Source organism: Accipiter gentilis, chromosome 11 (genome assembly GCF_929443795.1).
Source record: "Accipiter gentilis chromosome 11, bAccGen1.1, whole genome shotgun sequence".
NCBI classification, from domain to species: Eukaryota; Metazoa; Chordata; class Aves; order Accipitriformes; family Accipitridae; genus Astur; species Astur gentilis.
The window spans coordinates 6,961,753-6,980,798 of NC_064890.1; the positions used below are offsets into that span (position 1 = coordinate 6,961,753).

Below are 19,046 nucleotides of genomic sequence, written 5' to 3' on the forward strand. Positions count from 1 at the left end.
CTGCAGCCCGTGGAAGGGACCCACTGTGGAGCAGTTCATGAAGAACTGCAGCCCATGGGAAGGACCCACATTGGAGAAGTTCATGGAGGACTGTCTCCTGTGGGAGGGACCCCACGGTGGAGCAGGGGAAGAGTGAGGAGTCCTGCCCCTGAGGAAGGAGCAGCAGAGACAACATGTGATGAACTGACCCCAACTCCTACTCCCCATCCCCCTGCACAACTGGACAGGGAAGAGGTAGAGAATTTGGGAGTGAAGTTGCATCTGGAAAGAAGGGAGGGGTAGGAGGAAGGTGTTTTTAAGATTTGGTTTTATTTCTCATCCTCCTGCTCTGATTTGATTGGTAATAAATTCAGCTAGTTCCCCCAAGTCGAGTCTGTTTTGCCCATGACAGTAACTGGCGAATGATCTCTCCCTATCGTTATCTTGACTCATGAGCCTTTTGCTATATTTTCTCTCCCCTGTCCAGCTTAGGAGGGGAGTGATAGAGTGGCTCCGGTGGGCACATGGTGTCCACCCAGGGTCAACACACCACACAACACATGAGCAAAGCTGAATGTCCAGAGAATGCTCAGAACCTGTAGAAAAATACTATTGCCTGGAGACGGTGATTAGTAAAACCAAAATGAACAGAGTGGGAAAATAAAAAAAAAAAAATTTAAAAAAAAAATCAGAGGTTTGTCAAATTCACATGAAGAACAAATGAGGCAACCTCACTCAACTACAGATAACAGCAGACAAATCAGCTAGATTTATCTTGTGAAAGGTTAAGCAATGTTCCCATTTATGCCTGGCAAAAATATACCACACAGAGAGGCCTTCCCAGGCTACTTTGAAATTAAAAAGAAAAAAGCTCAATTCCTCATCCAGCACCAAAATATACTTCACTTTGGCTTTGCTTTTCCTATTTTAATTTTAAACCTCCCTCATTCACAGCAGGGGGGTGGGCGCAGGGAGACGTGGACAGACAGACGACATTTTATTGTCATTGATGTTGCTTTAGCTATCCAAAAGAACTAACCAATATGGCTCAAAACAATTACCGTCCTGTCAGCTAGCCATACCAGAAGTTACACTTGAGTGTACACAGTATGAAACCAAACAACTTGCATTCCATTGCCAAACTGTCTCAGAAAGAAGATACACTCACTACCCTTTGCTGTTGGTCTCCACAAGACGACTCCTTGTGTCTCACTTTCTGTTACTGCATTGCAAGGTAGATGGCTCTTACATCACCTAAAGCCTCCTTCAATTTTCTGTGAAAATCCAGAGCACTCTCAAACAAAATTTCACTTGAAGGCATTTTACATTCTCCCAAAAGAAAAGCCTTAAAACATAAATAAGTTAGGAACAGACTGTTTGCCTTAATGTTGGTTTTTTCCATCAAGAAAATTTCCAGTAAATTCTGTATTTTCTACAGAAACTCTCAACACGAGTTACATGCATGTGATTTTCTGGGCTGGAAGATACATTAACTCCACCATGTATCAAACTAGAAAAATCTTTCCCAACTCTTCAGCTACCACAGTTTCAAGTAGAAACTAGAAACTTCTCACTGATGAGATTTACTTTACTACATCCATGAAAAATCTACCCATCTACAAGCAATAAAAAGTTTTGGGGGATAATCCCATCACCGTTCAAACATAATCACAGAGAACTCTGTATTTAAAATTTAACAGAAAGCACTCTCATGTTCTATCTTCCTTTAACATGATGGAGTGGAACTGATGCTAAAAGACAAACTTCCCCATTGACATATTTGCTTACATCTAGTCACCATGACCAAGCATCAGCTGTGACAAGATATCTGACAAAGCATGCAGCTGAAGATTAGTGCTGTAAACAGCAACTTGCTCTGAAGAATAAGTCAAGACTGAAACCTAGCTTGTGGAAAAAGGATGGGGTGAAGGCAGGATGGGAGGGCTGGGATTAGAAAGGGGAAGCAGCAATGCACATAGTAACATGGAGAAGAAATGCAGACTCACAGAACACAGTCTGTAGATGAGAAGGACCAAGAAGACTGAGCAGATGAAAAGACAAGAGCAGGAACTAGACTTAGACCTATTGTGGGTGGGAGAAAGCGTACTGGAGGAATGTTATAGAAAATCAGAAAAAGGGCAACACACAGGAACAGGGAGCAAGAGAAATGAGAAACTCTGACAAGAAGCCAAGACAATAGGAAACAAATGTACAGAGAGTGTTTGTACTCCATAGGTACAGATCTGCTGAAGAAACAGACGAAACAGCTATCTATTTGTGATGAGTAGTCCTGAAACAGGCCAATACTGCATGCAACAAATAAGGTCTACAGAAACAGAAGAATTAAGTTCATTAATGAAAGAGCTTCAGGAAAAAAATGTCACAACAATGCTACATAGGCAAGCTTTATTCTGACACTTCTTAACTCTGAAAGCTAATCATAGCAACTTAATAAATGTATTTTAAGGTAATTTCTGCCATACTTTTAAAATTTTAAAAGACATATTCTTTTTCTCACATACTATTTTACAATTAGCAAGCATAAAGAAAAAGGACTCTGAATAATCGCAAGAAAAATTCTAACTAAAGATTGTGGAGGTAGGCACAGAAAAGATAACAGAATCTTAATACAGGAAGAAGAGATCCTGTACACATTTTGTTAACTAGTGCCCCACGAAACAACCACCTCCGCTCTGCAACCAAAAAGCACAAACACAAAGGCTGAGAAGAAACAAAGAAAACGATTCAGTTAAACACCCAGAAGGTCTATCACCTGCAAACAATTAAAAATCTGGATTTGACTAACAGAAGAAACTACTTGACCTGAAGTTTGTTCCATAGCTAAACAAGCTACAGAACAGACTGGATTCTCAGGCAACACTGTTGCTTGAAATAATTTGAAAGCTTGATATTTAATCTCCTATCTTAAAGATTTCATAAATCCAAGTTAATAAAATTATCAAGACACAGGATGTTTTAAAGTGCTTTGCCACTAGCTTACAACCAGTAAACAAAACACCAAAAAAAGAGCAAACTCATGAAATGAAAGGTGTTGATTTTAAACTGTAAAATGGGGGTTTTTTTGAGAAAAAAACCAAACCAAAACAACAACAAAACAAGAACTAAAACCTACACAGTGATGAAGAGATAAATATTTGCACAATTTTTAATGGCATGAATTAACACTTTAAAAATGGACAATGTGTGAATAGCTCCAAACATCTAAATCTGCATATGTTCAAGTTTCTTACCAGCAACTGGTAAATCCAGCTTTGCCCGTTTCAATTCTGATAGAGAATTTTGGAGCTGGTCTATTACAAAGTCATCTTCATAGAAGAAATCCTTGGCTAAAGACTCCTGCAGAAATTCTACAAGCTCTTCCATTTGTAATTTCATCAGATGCTCTATATAAGAAGAAATTATTATACATTAAAATATCTTGATTATGGACATTGGAAAATGCACTTAAGACATTAGATGCTTTTGTTTTCAAAGTAGAATGAGAAACAATTCCTAATTAAGCAGGTAACAGAATTTTACACCAGAAATCTATAAAATGCATTAAAAATTCACTTGCAAATCAGCATGGAAGTACTTTCTACTTATCATTCTCTACTTAGGACAATGTTTTTCAAGAAGGGGCATCTTCAGAAAACTAACTACAAGTCACCCTCCCTCAGCCTTATGTCCAACAGCGCCAGGTCTTTATTTTTCAGCCTGCATCCTTTGCTTACAAAATACTGCTGTAGATCTGTAAAACATACATCATCTCTCTTATTAAGAGCTTTGAAAAGCAGTAAAACGTTTTGAAGATTTGTATTTACAGTATCTTCATTCACAACTGAATTAACTTCCAATGAAATGATGATGGCAGTTCACACTTCAGAACCATTGCTTCAGGCTCTCTGAAAATTCAGGTACTTTTTGCTACTTCAATCAAATTCAGGTCATACTTTGAAAGTCATTTTACAGTTATCAGATTATTTTTCTTTCCCTTTCTACACAGCAGTAAGGCCGTGTTTCCCACACAAACCTATGTGGCTTTCAAGTCTGCAACTGTGTAACTATGTAACTTCTTTAAGCATATGTATGCCATCAAAAGCTCCAGAACGTACAATTTCCATACAGAAACCATAAAAAAATCTTTTTGCACTGTAATAAAAATGCTCTTGGCATGTATTCCACAATGGCACTTTGACTGGATAGCTATACTATTAAAGTTTTTAAGGGTAGACAAGAGACTGAAAAACAAATCAGAGTTGTCTTCTGCCACCTTCTCTGCCAGTCCTCCAATCTCTTCTCTGCTGCCATAAGGTACTCTCGGTGTTTTAATCATGGAAGAAGTTGCTACGTACTTGTCAAGCAAGCAAACCTGCACTCAGACTTTTTCCTCAGGTCTTCTCATGAAAAGAGTGGTGAATAAAAAAAATAAAAATAAATATTCAAGCAGATGTCTATTTGCAAATAAAGAAAAAAACCCAAAATGCTAAGCCTAACAATTTGCCTCTAAATGTTTAGCTTTCTTAAGTACAATAATTAAAAAAGTAACCTTTTTCATTTTTCAAAGCAGTTTATGAACAAACTAATGAATACACCCTAGTGAGACAGTGAGGTAATATCACCACAGTTCAAGGAGGGTAAACTAGCATGCAAATTAAGACATCAATTCTGCAGGCTCCATGCAGACCTCTGAATTTACATCGAGTTAAATGATTTCACTAAGAAAGCTAAAGTCCCAGAGCAAGACTATCAAACTCGAGCTACAAGGTATCGCCCTGAGAAATGCTCAAGTATATTTAGAAGCTAACATCCGTCCTCAAAAGCTTTTTGGATCCTTCAGAACTTAAGGTGCTAAACCACTTAGGGGAACCAGGCATAAATGCTTTGGCCAATTCTTCTGTTCAGAATCTCAAATTTTACTTTACCCAAAGGCAAGAGATGGAAGAGAAGGCCATCCAGGCAGACTACAGAAATTCTGAATTTTAATTACATTCTCGGACAAACAACAGCATAGAGAGAGACATATGATTCCTCATTGCTGAGTTGTTTGCTGATAAGACTTTCAGGCACTTAGTGGCATACTCTGGGTTCTTTGTGCACTTTTGAGATTAATTTAAATCCTGTAGGGGCTAACAAGCCATTTCCAAAATGTGGAACTACAATATTTTTTCTCCATTGTTTAATCAGCAATACAGCTCACCTCATGTCGATGTTTAAAAAAATTTCTTACTGTAATAAGTATTTTTCTCTGGCAATCACACTGTATTGGGTCTGGCTGAGATGGAGTTAATTTTCCCCACAGCACCCCTCATAGTGCTGTGCTCCGTATTGGTAGCTAGAAAGGTGTTGATAACACCCCAGTGTTTTGGCTACTGCTGAGCAGCGCTCGCACAGCATCGAGGCTGTCTCTCCAACATTTTCGCCCCCCTCACCGGCAGGCTGGGGCTGGGCAAGATCTTGGGAGGGGACACAGCCAGGACAGCCCACCCAAACTGGCCAAAGGGATATTCCACACCATATGGTGGCTGCTCAGCAACAAAAGCTAAGAGAAAGGAGGAGGAGGCAGGGACATTCGTTGTTACGACGTTTGTCTTCTGGAGAAACCACTACCTATATCGAAGCTCTGCTTCCAGGGAAGTGGATGGGAAGTAGAGAAGAAATCTTTCGTTTTCCTTTGTTTCCACATGCAGCTTTTGCTTTACTAAACTGCCTTTATCTTTATCTTGACTTACAAGTTTTTTCCATCTTCTTTTCTCTCCCCACCCCATCCTGCTGAGGAGGGGAGTGATAGAGCGGCTTGGTGGGCACCTGGCATCCAGCCAGGGTCAGCCCACAACACACACATTAATAAAACAAAGATTTTTGATTTTTTTGTGCATTAGGAAAGAAAAATACCTGTTAGAAATAGCACAAGGCAAATGGGAAACTAAGATTTTCACACAAGGTCAAGGTACACAAAATAAGACCACCACCAGCTGAATCTGTTCAGCATTCAAATGCTTGAGAGATTTCTTACTTCTGTGTAGTTTCAGAATTGTGTAAGACATAGCAGTGAGAATCCGCTCTCCTTCAAGTATGTAGATATCCCATATCCTGAGGCTTAATGTAAAGGGAGTCTGCAACGACACAATCAGGCAACTCTGTGAAACAGTTTGTCCCAAGTCACAATTAAAAACAGAAATAGAAAATGAAAAACATACTCACACGATCAAGGAAACACTGGAAAAACCACTTTGTTGTGTAAAAGCTAGTGGACATATCCTGGGAGTCCTGTAAAAACCGCAGTTTAAAAATACTCGCAAAAATCAAGTAATGCCTTGCACTGCCCATGAAAAAAACATTTTCACCTTGTGGCCAATGTACCCAATACTCACCACAAAGAATTAATATAACTACATGAAACACTGCTACTTCAATCCAACAAATACAATTTCTGTCTTTTATATTTTTTTGTCATCAGCTTCACCACCTGAAGAAAGATGCATTCAGAGATGCAGAGGTATTAACACATCTTGGACCTCCATCTTATTCTTGGGACAGAGGTAGCAGAGGATTAAACCCTCTCTCAAGAAAAAAAAAAAAAAAAAAAAAAGAAAGAAAGATATTCTGGAGCAACCAAAGTTCAGGCACTGAGTCCATTTAGTCTTTCATTTCTCTATAGCAAGGTTGCCAATTCACACCAAAGGTTGAACAGATTTTGTGACAAGAGTATTTATCTACCAGAAATCAGCCTAAAACAATCAAATTCTTCAAACCCAGGACCTCAGAACAGCACTTAGACTGATAAGGAATTTCATTCCTTAATTAAGGGCCTAATTACCCCTACGGCATAGATGGTCCATCTGGTATGCCACCCCATTCAAAGATGGCTAAAGCTTCTTTGCAGTTTCATGGAGCTCTTCAAAGTTCTTTGCACAGTTAGAGGAAAAGCCACAGTAAAAGTTGAAAAGTTAAGAAATTCTGAATTTTAACTTTGGGATAACATCACATTCTATTGCTTGCCATGTTCATCTTTTCCAAAAATTTCCAATTTACAAACCCTGATTAAGCAATGGACCAAATCTAAAAATTTCAATTATACAAACACTGAATAAACAATGGTCCAAATCCCTCTGGCTTATCTGCAGGCTTTGCCTTCATCTTTCCGGGAATTAAAACAGGCTCATCTTAGTGACACATTCACAGTAAGAAATGAGGAAAAATAATTCTTAATATAATTGAAATAATCTTTGAGATTTTCATTTTGAGAGTCTTTTAAAAAAGCAGACAGAACAAAAACCCACCTTATTTTGAGACTTTTCTAACCTGCAAGAATGGCCATCAGCCTACTGAAAGACAGATATAATGGACCATGCCTTTCCCTGATAAAAAACCTGACTGCTATTAAATTTAATGCCACTAAAGTAATTCACACAAAAATAAAATTAAGTTCTGATTTAAAACTGAAAAGAAAAATAAATAGCAAATATATAGAGAGAGTGAATGTCTTCTGGATCCCTCTAAACAAGTGGCCAAGAACTCCCTCAGAAGGGAGCTATCAAAGCATTTTATTTAAACTAGCTTTTTCAGTTACTAAAGCAACTTACTGCACTTTTCTGAAACTTTCTTTTTCAAGTGACCCAAGGTGGGGGGGGAGATGAGTCACAGGGATGGAAGACAGAAAAAAACTTCTTGATTATTAAATGCAGTAATAAGAGGTATGTAAGCAATATACAAAATTTAATAACGTGCCAGCCTCAGGTTATATCACCTCAATGACATATAATTACTTTTGGATTTTTGGAAAGTGTAAGGGCCATTTACCATTTACTGTTAAAACCACCCAATCTTCTTGGGATTATTTTGTATTTTGTTCCTAAAATGTGAACCTCAAAAATGAGAATAAGACTGCATACAAGAACCATCAGCTTGCACATACTGTAAAAACTAAATCTGCAACTTTCATTTCAGAGTCAAGTTAGTTACAGAACTGGTCTTGATATTTTTTAAATATGATAAGATCGTCTTGCATGACTAATTTTGACTTGACCTTTTAATAGAAGATTCATTTTTTTCCTAACCAGATCTGCCTATTTCCATATTATGAGCAGGTCTTACAGCATGTTGTTAAAAAAACACATGAAATTCTATTTTATAATACAACAGGCACACATTAGATGCAATTCATCATTGCCAAGGTGCTCGTCTGCTCCCAAATTGTCTTTTTTTTCTTTTTGTAAGGAGATAAAATACTAAACAGAAAGTAATATAGTCCTGGGAATGTAATGTTTGTAGAGCAGCTATCACTCTTAGATGATGTTGCTGCAACTGGGCATCATTTACGCTACCTTTTAAGACTTGGAGATGGATTCTGGCAGAACCAATGTGATTGTAAAAGAAAATTCTTGATGACTATTGGAAGGGCATTTTTCTCCCAAAAAGAATTTGTTCCTTAGAATAAATACAGCCAATATTAGCAAAAAAATAAAGAGCATATTATTACCTATTCAAGAGCATTAGAAGGGACAACACTCAACTTTCAGCTTTGTGAAAATACTACTGAGTATGTGCAAATTTTAAAAGGACCATTAAGTCCTCTTATAAAGGTTATTTTTTAAACAGAGACTAAACCTGGTTGGTTGCAAAGTCACCTCTGTCCAGAGATGAGCCACAAAGCTCTACACACTATAAACTCCTGATAAAATGTTTTAACATCAGCTTGCTATACAGCAGTTTGTTCAAGTCCAGGTAGAAGGACCACATATTTTCCTCAACTCAGAGGTCAAAAGTGAGACAGACACCCAATTTTCTTACACTTAGGATCCAATTTTATCATAACTCTGCCAAGGTGCACCATAACTTTGTCTATAATGAAAATAACAGCGCTTTTGCCTCTTAGAGCTTTGCATTTTTTTCTGAGGTTTGAGGTATTCTTAACCTAGTGTGTTAACCTGAACTGAAACAAGGTAGCAAGCTGTAAATTACAAATGCTTTTATTGTGATATAAATACTTACCAAATGCTGCTTAAGTTTGGACAAAAATTTTTTCAGTATTTTGTCATGATGTTCTTGAAACCTCAACAGTTTTGGAAAACCAGGAATAAAAAAACCTAAGAAAAGAAGTTGACGATGTAACAGGTGTATGTATAATAAAAATGATATTACAAAAAGGCATTCAGACCTCTGAGAACATTATCCTTCTGTATGACCACTGGATCTGAATAGATGTTCATAGCAGTATTATGTCCACATACAGATACGCGCATACTCCTGCCTAGATGACTACAGCAAAACATAAATACGCTCCTTTAGTGACTACTATTAGTTTAGTAATGGTACATAACAGCACAACCATCAGTCTTATGTTAGTCTACCCACTATAAGTTCATGGAGAAACCAAATTTATAATTATCCTTTAAAAAACAAAACAAAAACCCCACAACCACACCAACTAAAACTTTTAAAAGCCAAAAAGACATAAATCAGGATTATGCCCAGCAAATCCATGATAGAAGGGCAAAGAGCATAGGCAGCTACTAGAACCATCAGCACTGAAGAAAAGGCCATAAAAAAAAGAAGAGGGATATTCTACCAATACAAGTATGAATATATACTATAAGTAAAGATTGTGAGCTCATACAACTGAAACTAAGGGCACATTAAAAATCTTGAATAGCTTTAGTGATCATACACTGGAAAAGAAAAGCACTAAGATGCCCTTCCAATTGAGTTATCAGCAGAGTTTAAAAAAAAGGCTCAGAGCAAACATGTAATACTAGCCAAAAAACTTGAAATGTAAAGGAAAGCTAGTACAGCTACACAGCAGGAAAAGAAACCATTCAAAGAAGATCCTTCAAAAAGCTGAAGCTGTGTTCAGATCAGAAAAACAGAGATGATCAAACACTGGCAGTAGAAAAACATGAAAAACAAGCCTCCCCCCAAAAAACAACTTACAAAAGACATTAAAAAATACTAATAGACCTATTTTCAAACACCTTGGAAACAGAAAGCGTGACAGAGAATTTGTAGGTTCAACAGTCTGTGAAGATTTTTAGAAGTGCCCAGAGAAGATAAAGTCAAGAATAAAAACAAGTTAAATTTTTGCATTTAAGATACTGGGAAAGTTCCCAAGTCAGAACACTAAACAGCTCTAAAAGAACTCAAAGATCATCTAGCTGAAATACCGATTCTGTGAAACCTCTTGCTTAAAATACCAGGAGCCTGGAAAGTGGATGACATGATGTCAGCTTTTCTTAGACTAGTTTTCAGTCCAGTATTGGTCCAATATGTAGGCCAATACTCTGAGAGGAAACTAACAGAAACCATAACAAAGAAAGTTGTGGTAAGTGGACATCCAGATGGATGCAATGCACCAGAGAAGAGTCAACATGTTTTTTACAAAGAGAGGTCATGTCTTTTAAATCTACTGGGCTTCCTAGAAGAAATCAGCGAGCATGTAGGCACAAAAAGCAGTGGGCATTGCCTGATTTGACTTACAAAAGTACTTAATAGAGTCTATCACTGAAGTAGCTTCATCTCTTCAGTCCATCTCCTAAAGCAGCTAATCCAATGAGTTAAAAGATCGTAAAATAAAAAAGACAAAAAGGCTTCACCTACGAAGTTGCATAGGAGTTTGTGCTGGGACCTAAGCTATTTGACACGTGCCATGTGTCTGCACTGTGAACAGTCAAGTCCCAGCCACCCTGAAAGAGTATTGGAAAATTTGGAAAAGGCAAGAAGTCAGAAATTATCAAAGTATACAACCACTTCTATGTCAAGAACAGATTAAAACGCTATGGCTGATCAGCCTGCAGTAAAGAAACAGCTAAGGGGAAATACCACCAAGTGCCAGCAGCGTACAGGTTATGAATATTCACTGTCTTCTCTAAGGCAAAATCTAGAGGGCATCATCAAGAAACCATTGTGTGACAAAGCCAAAACAAAAATGGAAGAACAAATGAAGAGTCTACTGGAGACTATTAAAGGCAAAACAAATTTCCATCTCAAGAAGCTCATCCAGAAATTCTTTCAGCCTCTAACACATTTTCCAGACAGTGTTGATTCTTGGTTGCCTTAATCTCGACACTTCACTGACCATCTGTTGCTGGTCACTATCAGACACAGGACACTGAGTTAAATAGGTCTGGTACAGCAATCCCATATTCTTAGGATTAAAAAAGGCTACAAAAACCCCTCAACAGTTTTTACTTCTAAATGATAGACAGTATGGAAACTGGGAAAAGTATGAACACAGAACACATGTCACTTCAAAAAAACCAAAAGAATCCCTAAAAAGTCCCAAACCAAAAAGAAAACTCTAGTTACCAAATATGTAATTCAGTACATGGTCACTAAACTGCAAGATTTACTATCTCAATTTCACACAGGTTTAGTATTTCATAGATACAAATGCACATTCTATCATACTTAAATGTCAGGTTGCATATTAGGAAATTTTGCTATATAGGCGAGGTGTTTGGGCTTTTTTTCTTAATCTAAACAGTGAATGACTACATCAAAGCTAATTAGCCATCATTAATAACATTCAAAGGTGCTTTTTCCATAGGAAGTTCTTTCAATTTATATCTACCAACTCATTATCTTGAATTTTTAGGACGACAAAAACCCCAATGGAAAGAGCTTTCAAAAACCTAAACCATTTTCAGGGTCAGGTACCTGTATTTTATCATTTAGAGACTTCACATTATCCATACATTACAAAAACCTCACAGAGGCCAAATTCACCCCTTGATTTCCAGTGGTTTGTGCTAGAAGTTAGTCTGGCTATGTATCTGAGACACACGGGTTGCACTCAAAAAGCATTCCAGGTTTCCAGATCACAAGCAGAAGAGAAAAACAGATGAAAATCTGTCTATGAAGAACAGTTGGCAAACAGTGCTTGAAACTACTTTCCCCAAAAAATACAGAAAAAGTGCAGTTAGATGACACCAGTTAAGTCAGTTTTAAAGTTTCCCTTCCAGAATCTACAGTGATATTTACAGTAATTCTGCACTGTGGCATAAACTCACTTAAAACACATACATTCAAAGAATCATAGGAAATCTAGGTTGGAGGGGACTTCTGGAGATTATCTGGTCCAACTTGCTGAAAGCAGGACCTTAGATCAGGTTGGTAACATTTAACAAATGATAAATTTGGAACATTTGAGTTATAATTAAGGTTTTGTCAGCATATCTATAAATGCAAACTTTCTTAACAGATGTTGCCAAGACAGCTTCAATGTGTGTATAAACCTACGGCATGATGGTTCGTATGCCCTTGTGGAGGAACTCATCAAGCCTGAGGCTACTCAAAGCTCCCTCCTTCCCTCTCTAATCACTAAACAGGTGTGTGCCCTGTAACTCGGGGTGGAAAGAAGGGAAGGAATGAAGGAAGGCGAGAGGGAGGCCTGAATGGGGTATCCAGTAACAGTTACGCAAGCAGCGTGCTGACTCCCATACGTACACAAGCACACATCTGCCTGCGTAAGTCCATCACCAGCTACCATATGAGCCCTTTTGTTCATCACAGCAAGTTCAAATGATGACTACAAGTATCAGCCTGAGAAATTCACGTTAAGAGTTCTCCATTAGCATGACATTGCAAGGTTAGGACGCTTTCCTGTTTTTTAAAAAAAAAGTGACAAATGGACAAAATGAACAAAACACTGAGACATAAAAACTGGAAAGTTTTAAAATCCTGTTTAACACTGTACAGCATCTTAAAAAGGCAACTATGCCTATGCAAAGCTCCCATGTATCAAAACTAGATCAACGGATTTGGTATATAATGACTTGATTTAGACTTACTCCCCCAAATACCTAAAATTTTCTATGAGCTTTGAGGAGCTCAACATTCTACACAGTTGTAGTTGCATAGCTCTTGTTTATTATTAAATTTATAGATTTTTTTGTAAGATGCTTTTAGTCTGTGTTATCATTGTGTAAAGCTCCAAGCAAGTCTTTGACTCATGATGAATTCAGAATGTCACTTATGACACTGATCCTCATGTGAGATTGCACTTTTTGGGTTTTTTAAAAGGTGATAGCTTTGCAGAAGTATAAACAAAAAAATAACCAACTAGCACTTCATCTTGGGGGTGGAGAACATCCAAAAACACTGAAAAGCCAAAAGATATCACAGTATGAAAAAGTCTTAAACAGGGAAAATGAGATAGAGCTTGTTGGAAATTTGCTAAAAAGCCTAAGTTCTAGATAATATTTACTTCTTCAGACTTCCAAGAAAGACAGCTTTTCTGAATCACCACATCACTAACATCTACAAAAGATGTTGGAATTCCTGGAGTTGTTCCATACCAATAGCCATGGAATATGCATAGATCATAGTAAATCTGGCATGGAAAGAGAGGACTATCAATAACATAAAAGGAACAAGACCGTGAGACCAGGAAATACTGTACGTGGCAGAGAAAACCAAAAAACCCAAACTTAATGCCTAGATACAAGTCCATTTTTTACTATAGATGCCTGTCCTGCCAAATGATAGCACAGCCACAGTATTATTTAACACATTCTGTATTAAGTTTCCACTACTATTTTATTACTATGTAGATCTCTACATAACCAGCTTTCAATTGGTTACATTCCCTGAGAGATTAAGAGGAAAGGAAACCATCTGATTGTCATTAAGAACTATTTCAAAGATATCACATATTCAAAAAATGACTTACCATTATGGGTGAGAGCTCCAGTGACATCCAATAGCCCCCCAGTATAAAGCTCCCATTATGTCTTATTTTGACTATACAGACAGAAGAGCATAGTTCCATTTTCAAATAATTTACAACTTAAATAAGGCAGGTTGACACCTAATACATACTAAGTGACATGAAACTCCATACCATGCATAGCATGCTTGGGACCAGAGAGAAGTTTCACCAAGGCCCAGAAGGCATCTTCTTCATTCATGTACATAAGGAGTAAAGCTGTGATCTGGCTCATTCCCTGACAGTATCCAACCTCCTGAAAATCAGACAGTGAAAATATTAAAACACTGAAAACAAAAGCCTCATAACTAAGGTTAACCTTAGCAATTAGTTTTTCCTTGAGCTAGAGGGGGAAAGAGGATGCCTGTCTGATGGCCTAAGTTCCCTAATTATGACACCACCAAGCATACTCAATACTTAAAATATTGATAGAAGGGATGATGCATAACGCTCCAAATGAAAAATAAACTGGAAGTCTTGACTGTCCATTAGAACCCTCCACTGATGCACAAAATCCTTGTCAGTACTAATAATTTCATCATCTTATTCTCCGAATGGATGTGTTTTCCATTTAGTTGTAATTTGGGTTTTTTTTGGGGGACAGGGTCTTGCTTTGTTTTGCTTTACAGTCAGGGCACCATGTGTTAAACACAGGAGTTTTCAAGAGTGACCTCTAACTATAAACCTGCTCAAGTTTAGCAGCCCATAGCAAGCAGAGGTAATAAACCCAAAGAAAAAAATTTTATTGTTCCAAAACCGGAGTATTTCCGCTGCTATTAATTTTGACTTTTATGGCAGGAACCAACTGTCACTATCATTTAGCTGCTCAGATAAACCCGCTGATAAAGTATTTGCAAGGACAATTACTTAATTGTGGAATGACTTTTTTCGGGTTTACATGTTCTTAGCAGAACTTTGCTCTAGAGATAAAACCAAAGCATAAGAACTGCTATACATTAAGAGGAAAAATGCAACAACATAAGTGCAAAATAAAAACCTCACTGTAGAATTCCCATCATTACACTTTAACAGTTGATTTTAACAATATTTTTCACGCAACTTAAAAATACTAGTCCAATGTTCTATAGGAGATGTATAAAGGTCCTTCCAGAGTTTTATTACTCAGTGTGTCAAATCTGCTTACAAAGAAAAGATTTGTACAATAAAACATAACAAGTGAAAGACAACAAATTCCAGCAATGTCAGTTCTTTTATAGGCCAACAATTATGAGGAGAAAGAAACTGAAACAGGACAGAAACCTTTAACAGAAAGGTTAAATTTCCTAGAACTTTGAAAAATGAAACAAAGTGGTATTTAATTAGGCTAACTGCTTAATTTCACTTTCTTCTTCTTAACTTTACATACTTTTATATTGAATTCTAGGGAGCTGCTGATGGATATAAAATGAAAGATGTACAAAAATGGCCAAAATGGGCACAAGGAATGAGGGTAGTGCATTAAAACCACAGTTAAATGCGGGCATGATAGCATTTCTGTTTCTTCTATTTTTAGCACACAGCCAAAAGACATTACAAAATACATAAGTTTCTAACCCTTATGATATAGTCTGGAAACCCCACTCTAACTAATCCTCATCCAGGACTGCAGCCAAGACCGAGGGCTTAAGTAAAGATGATGCAACCTTTAAAACCGTTTTCCATTTGGCATGGAAAGAGAGAACTACCAATAATATAATCCTCCAGGTTATAAAATATGCCTGTTTACTCCAACATGCATCTTTCTGCAGTGTGTTTTCCTTCCCATCATTCAAATGAATGGGAGGCATATTAATGTAACGGGGAAAATATCACTAGTATAAAACTCCAGCACAGCACAAATTCATTATTCTTATTAGACACAATACTTGGTTTTAGTTGAACTGTATGCACAGTTCAGTCTTTTCAATAAGATACTCATAATCAAGATGCTTTATTTCAACTGCAGCTCAAAACATGTCAACAAACAATTTCTTTCTATGTACTTCCAAAGTTCTCAGAAATATTTGGTTTGGTTTGTTTTAGGGAGAAAGAAGGTACAGAATTGAAGTTAATATCTTACAGCATGTTCAGAGAAACCATATTTAAGTGTGAAGGTATACAACTTACCGTATTATATATGGAATATGCAGCTAAAACATGGAATAAAGATTGTTGCCTGGAAAAATAAGAGTAGAAAAGGAAAATACTATAATATTGTCTTTTGTAAAACCAGAAAAACCTAAAAGTAGTGAACTACATTTTGGAAACCTGTTTCCCCAATTTGCCTTGTCTAGCACTAAAGAACAGGATAGACCACACTGATATACACTTCTGATTTCAGTCCAACATTATATTTAGCACTTTTCTGATGTTTTACATGTTGAAAGGTTTCAGAAAAATACCTGTAAGGCAATGGTGTCAGATCACGTAAAGTCAAACATAGAATGGGCTACATTTAAAACTGATTTATTCTAAATGCCAAACTTTAAACACCCCAGACCCGATTTCTGTGCTTGCGGAACACTAGCAGCTGTTACTAATTTCAAAGAGATGTAGAAGAGCTGAAATACACAAAGCGGCCACAAAGGTGTCTTATTCTTGGCACCCAAATTAAAGGCTGCTTTAGCGATTGCTACTGTCAAACTGAAGAAAAACAATACCAACTCTGATTGGGCATCCTATGCTCAGTCCTCCAGAGTGTACTGATCTACATGTAGTTCAGAGTTAGACTTCAAAAGAGCTTTGTATAGGTCCTTTGCTTTCTGCAAAAACAGTCTAACTTGTGAAGCTACTAAGACACAAAAAAAAAAAACCACCCCAAAAACCAGCCAAAACAAAACTCTGCTCTTCGCAAACTGGGATATCAAAGTAACAATAGAGAGCTCTCATAATGAATTTTTAAACTCACACCTACTTTTTGTGATTTGTTGGAGAGAGAATTTGGAAACCTGAAACCCTGCTTTCATCTACAACTAAAATTGCTAAAATTTAACTGCTGAGTTTCACATACTGTCCTTTTTCTGTCCAGTGAAATTCTCTTTATCATTAATCAAATGTATAGAAATTCTCTCTGTCTATCACTAATCAAATGTATAGAAATAGATATTACCAGGTTAAAAAAGAAAGCATAAGCAAAAAGTTGTGTATTTTCTACCAGAAAGAGGATGCATACTTGGAGAATTTTACCATCACATCTAGATTATGATATTTTTGTTTGCCCTCTTGCAGAACTGAAGCTTAGCCATTCTTCAGTAGCCAAAGTAAAGTGTAACCTAAAGTACTAGATACTAAGCTGGAGTCTTATTTTACAAGGACGAACTAAAAGCACCCAAACGTATACAGGAACCTTCTATATCTTCAGCTGACCATATGAAACTGAGCATAAGAGCTCAGTCTCATAGTAAGATACATAAAATGATGGTACTTTTAGTACTATTTACACTAGATCATACCACTAAAGACATGTAAAAGAATGAACCCTCATAGACATACAGTCTACTTAAAAGTCAAACAAGCTATTGATTTACCCAGGGGACTTTATTTTATTGCTATGTGAAATGATTTCTGAATTTTTCATCGAGGCATCACTGGAAATGCATAATATATGTACAGTAATTCCAAGATCTATTCCAAGTGTGAAATTGCTTTATGCAGCCAAAGGCTTTCCGGTGAAGTCTGAGGGCATGCTTACAACACAGCTACAGGGCCTGGAGCTGGCTCCGCTTGTGTTAACCCCAAACTGACGAGGTAGCGAGCTTCTGGTAACATCTAAAATGCGCGCATAAAATCTAACTAGGGCCCAGAAACAACAGTCATTTTTGTATGGCGCTGTGTCAGTACTACTGAGAGGTGAGGCACGTCAGCTCAAGTACAGGTAACACTGCACAAATATATCTAAACTACAGTGGCTGCACAGAATAGGTCTCAGCTTGGGAATTTCTGCTTTGTACTCCACCCTGTGTTGCAGCCACCAGAGAAATTCCCCATATTTAGAATTTGTCCACAAAATACCTAGAAAAATAATATAAGATGATGTTTGGTTTATTATCACATTGAAGTCCACAGCTCTTGAGTATCGCTTTTTGAAAATAGCAGACTACTGTAGAATCTGCCTTGGAAAGAAAAGGAGATTAAAAACTGAACTAATACAGTCACAGAAGGGAAAAAATACCCTCTTCATCTCAGCAGGGTGCTGATGCTGCAAGCTAGCAACAATACTGATGTTTGTATCGCCACTTATTTCACTATTAAGCATTTTTAAAGATGACAGCTGCCTAATATTCCTCATCCAATGGCAGTAAAAAAAAAAAATTTTTTTTTAAGAAATCCAAAAGCATTAAGGCCTACATTTGTAAATAATTAAATGCTAACATATAAAATACTGCTTTATTTCGTTCTGAATTAGATACTAGAAGAGCGATATAAAATCCAAAGGAAGGCTAAAATCTCTGGGAAGATGAAAGTTAGAGATGCAACAAGTTATTTTGTTTTTGAAGATACACAGTTAAATAAAACGATTACATAATAAATTTTAATTTATTAGCTTGGAATTCCCATGCTTTTGTATTTACAATATGTGAGACTTTTTATTAAATATGAAACAAAATGAGAACAGTTTAGAAATGGTTTTCTTTGGAATGCTACTGACCACCTCATAGTGAGGGAAAACTAGTTGGTTGGAAGTGACCATCTGGTTTTGTGGTAGTAATGGTAATTACATCATTGCACATAGACAATCCTGCTTTGAAAGTTTGGAGCTTACATTCAATATGCTTGCATAAGTTGAAGAGGCTTGAGGCCTGATCAGAAGCCAGTTTTAAGACAAGCAAAACAAAAGCTTTTCATTTACTTACTTCACACCATATCTGTCTCGAAACATGATATGATCTCTGTATGTTCGATTTACATCAAGATCAATTTGCCTAATATCTGGCGAAGACCCTCGTGCTTGACACTTCAATTTCTGGGAAAACAGTAAAGAACAGAAATTAAGTTTAAAACTGTGAGCTCTAAAATACCAGAAACCTGCCTGACTGTACACCTATATTGAGGTATTTGCAATCTCATGACTTAAAACACTTAATATAGAATAGCAACTCACAAGATAACAATTTTAACACCTAAAATATGCATATACATACATACAAGTCGGGCACATTCACACAGTATTGATGTAAAAAGACCAATCCCATAACACACATTTTTGTGACATGCCATTCACTACTCATATTCAAGGGTATGTTTCAGCATTTCAAATTTATAATTGCTATTTCTCAGGTAGGCACATCACTGGAGAAAAACAGAAAGTGAATTTTACTACTCAGGAACAAGAACCTAAGATGCAAGTTCTCCAGACTGGACATCTAGCAAATGATTTAGTGTG

General features: G+C 37.0%; 1 protein-coding gene across 4 annotated transcripts in view; it reads right to left on the minus strand.

The window, feature by feature from the left end:
- Positions 1-19,046, minus strand: part of USP6NL (USP6 N-terminal like) — a 129,318-nt gene that overhangs the window by 12,561 nt on the left and 97,711 nt on the right. For 3 of the 4 annotated variants that reach the window (XM_049814436.1, XM_049814437.1, XM_049814435.1), the window contains 7 exons: positions 18,517-18,626; positions 15,791-15,839; positions 13,820-13,940; positions 8,974-9,068; positions 6,184-6,249; positions 5,996-6,095; positions 3,231-3,383 (listed from right to left, as the gene is read on the minus strand). In XM_049814436.1, the coding sequence (XP_049670393.1) occupies positions 3,231-3,383; positions 5,996-6,095; positions 6,184-6,249; positions 8,974-9,068; positions 13,820-13,940; positions 15,791-15,839; positions 18,517-18,626 (694 nt within the window). The remainder of the gene's footprint in view (positions 1-3,230; positions 3,384-5,995; positions 6,096-6,183; positions 6,250-8,973; positions 9,069-13,819; positions 13,941-15,790; positions 15,840-18,516; positions 18,627-19,046) is intronic. The other variant, XM_049814438.1, reaches the window with a different exon arrangement.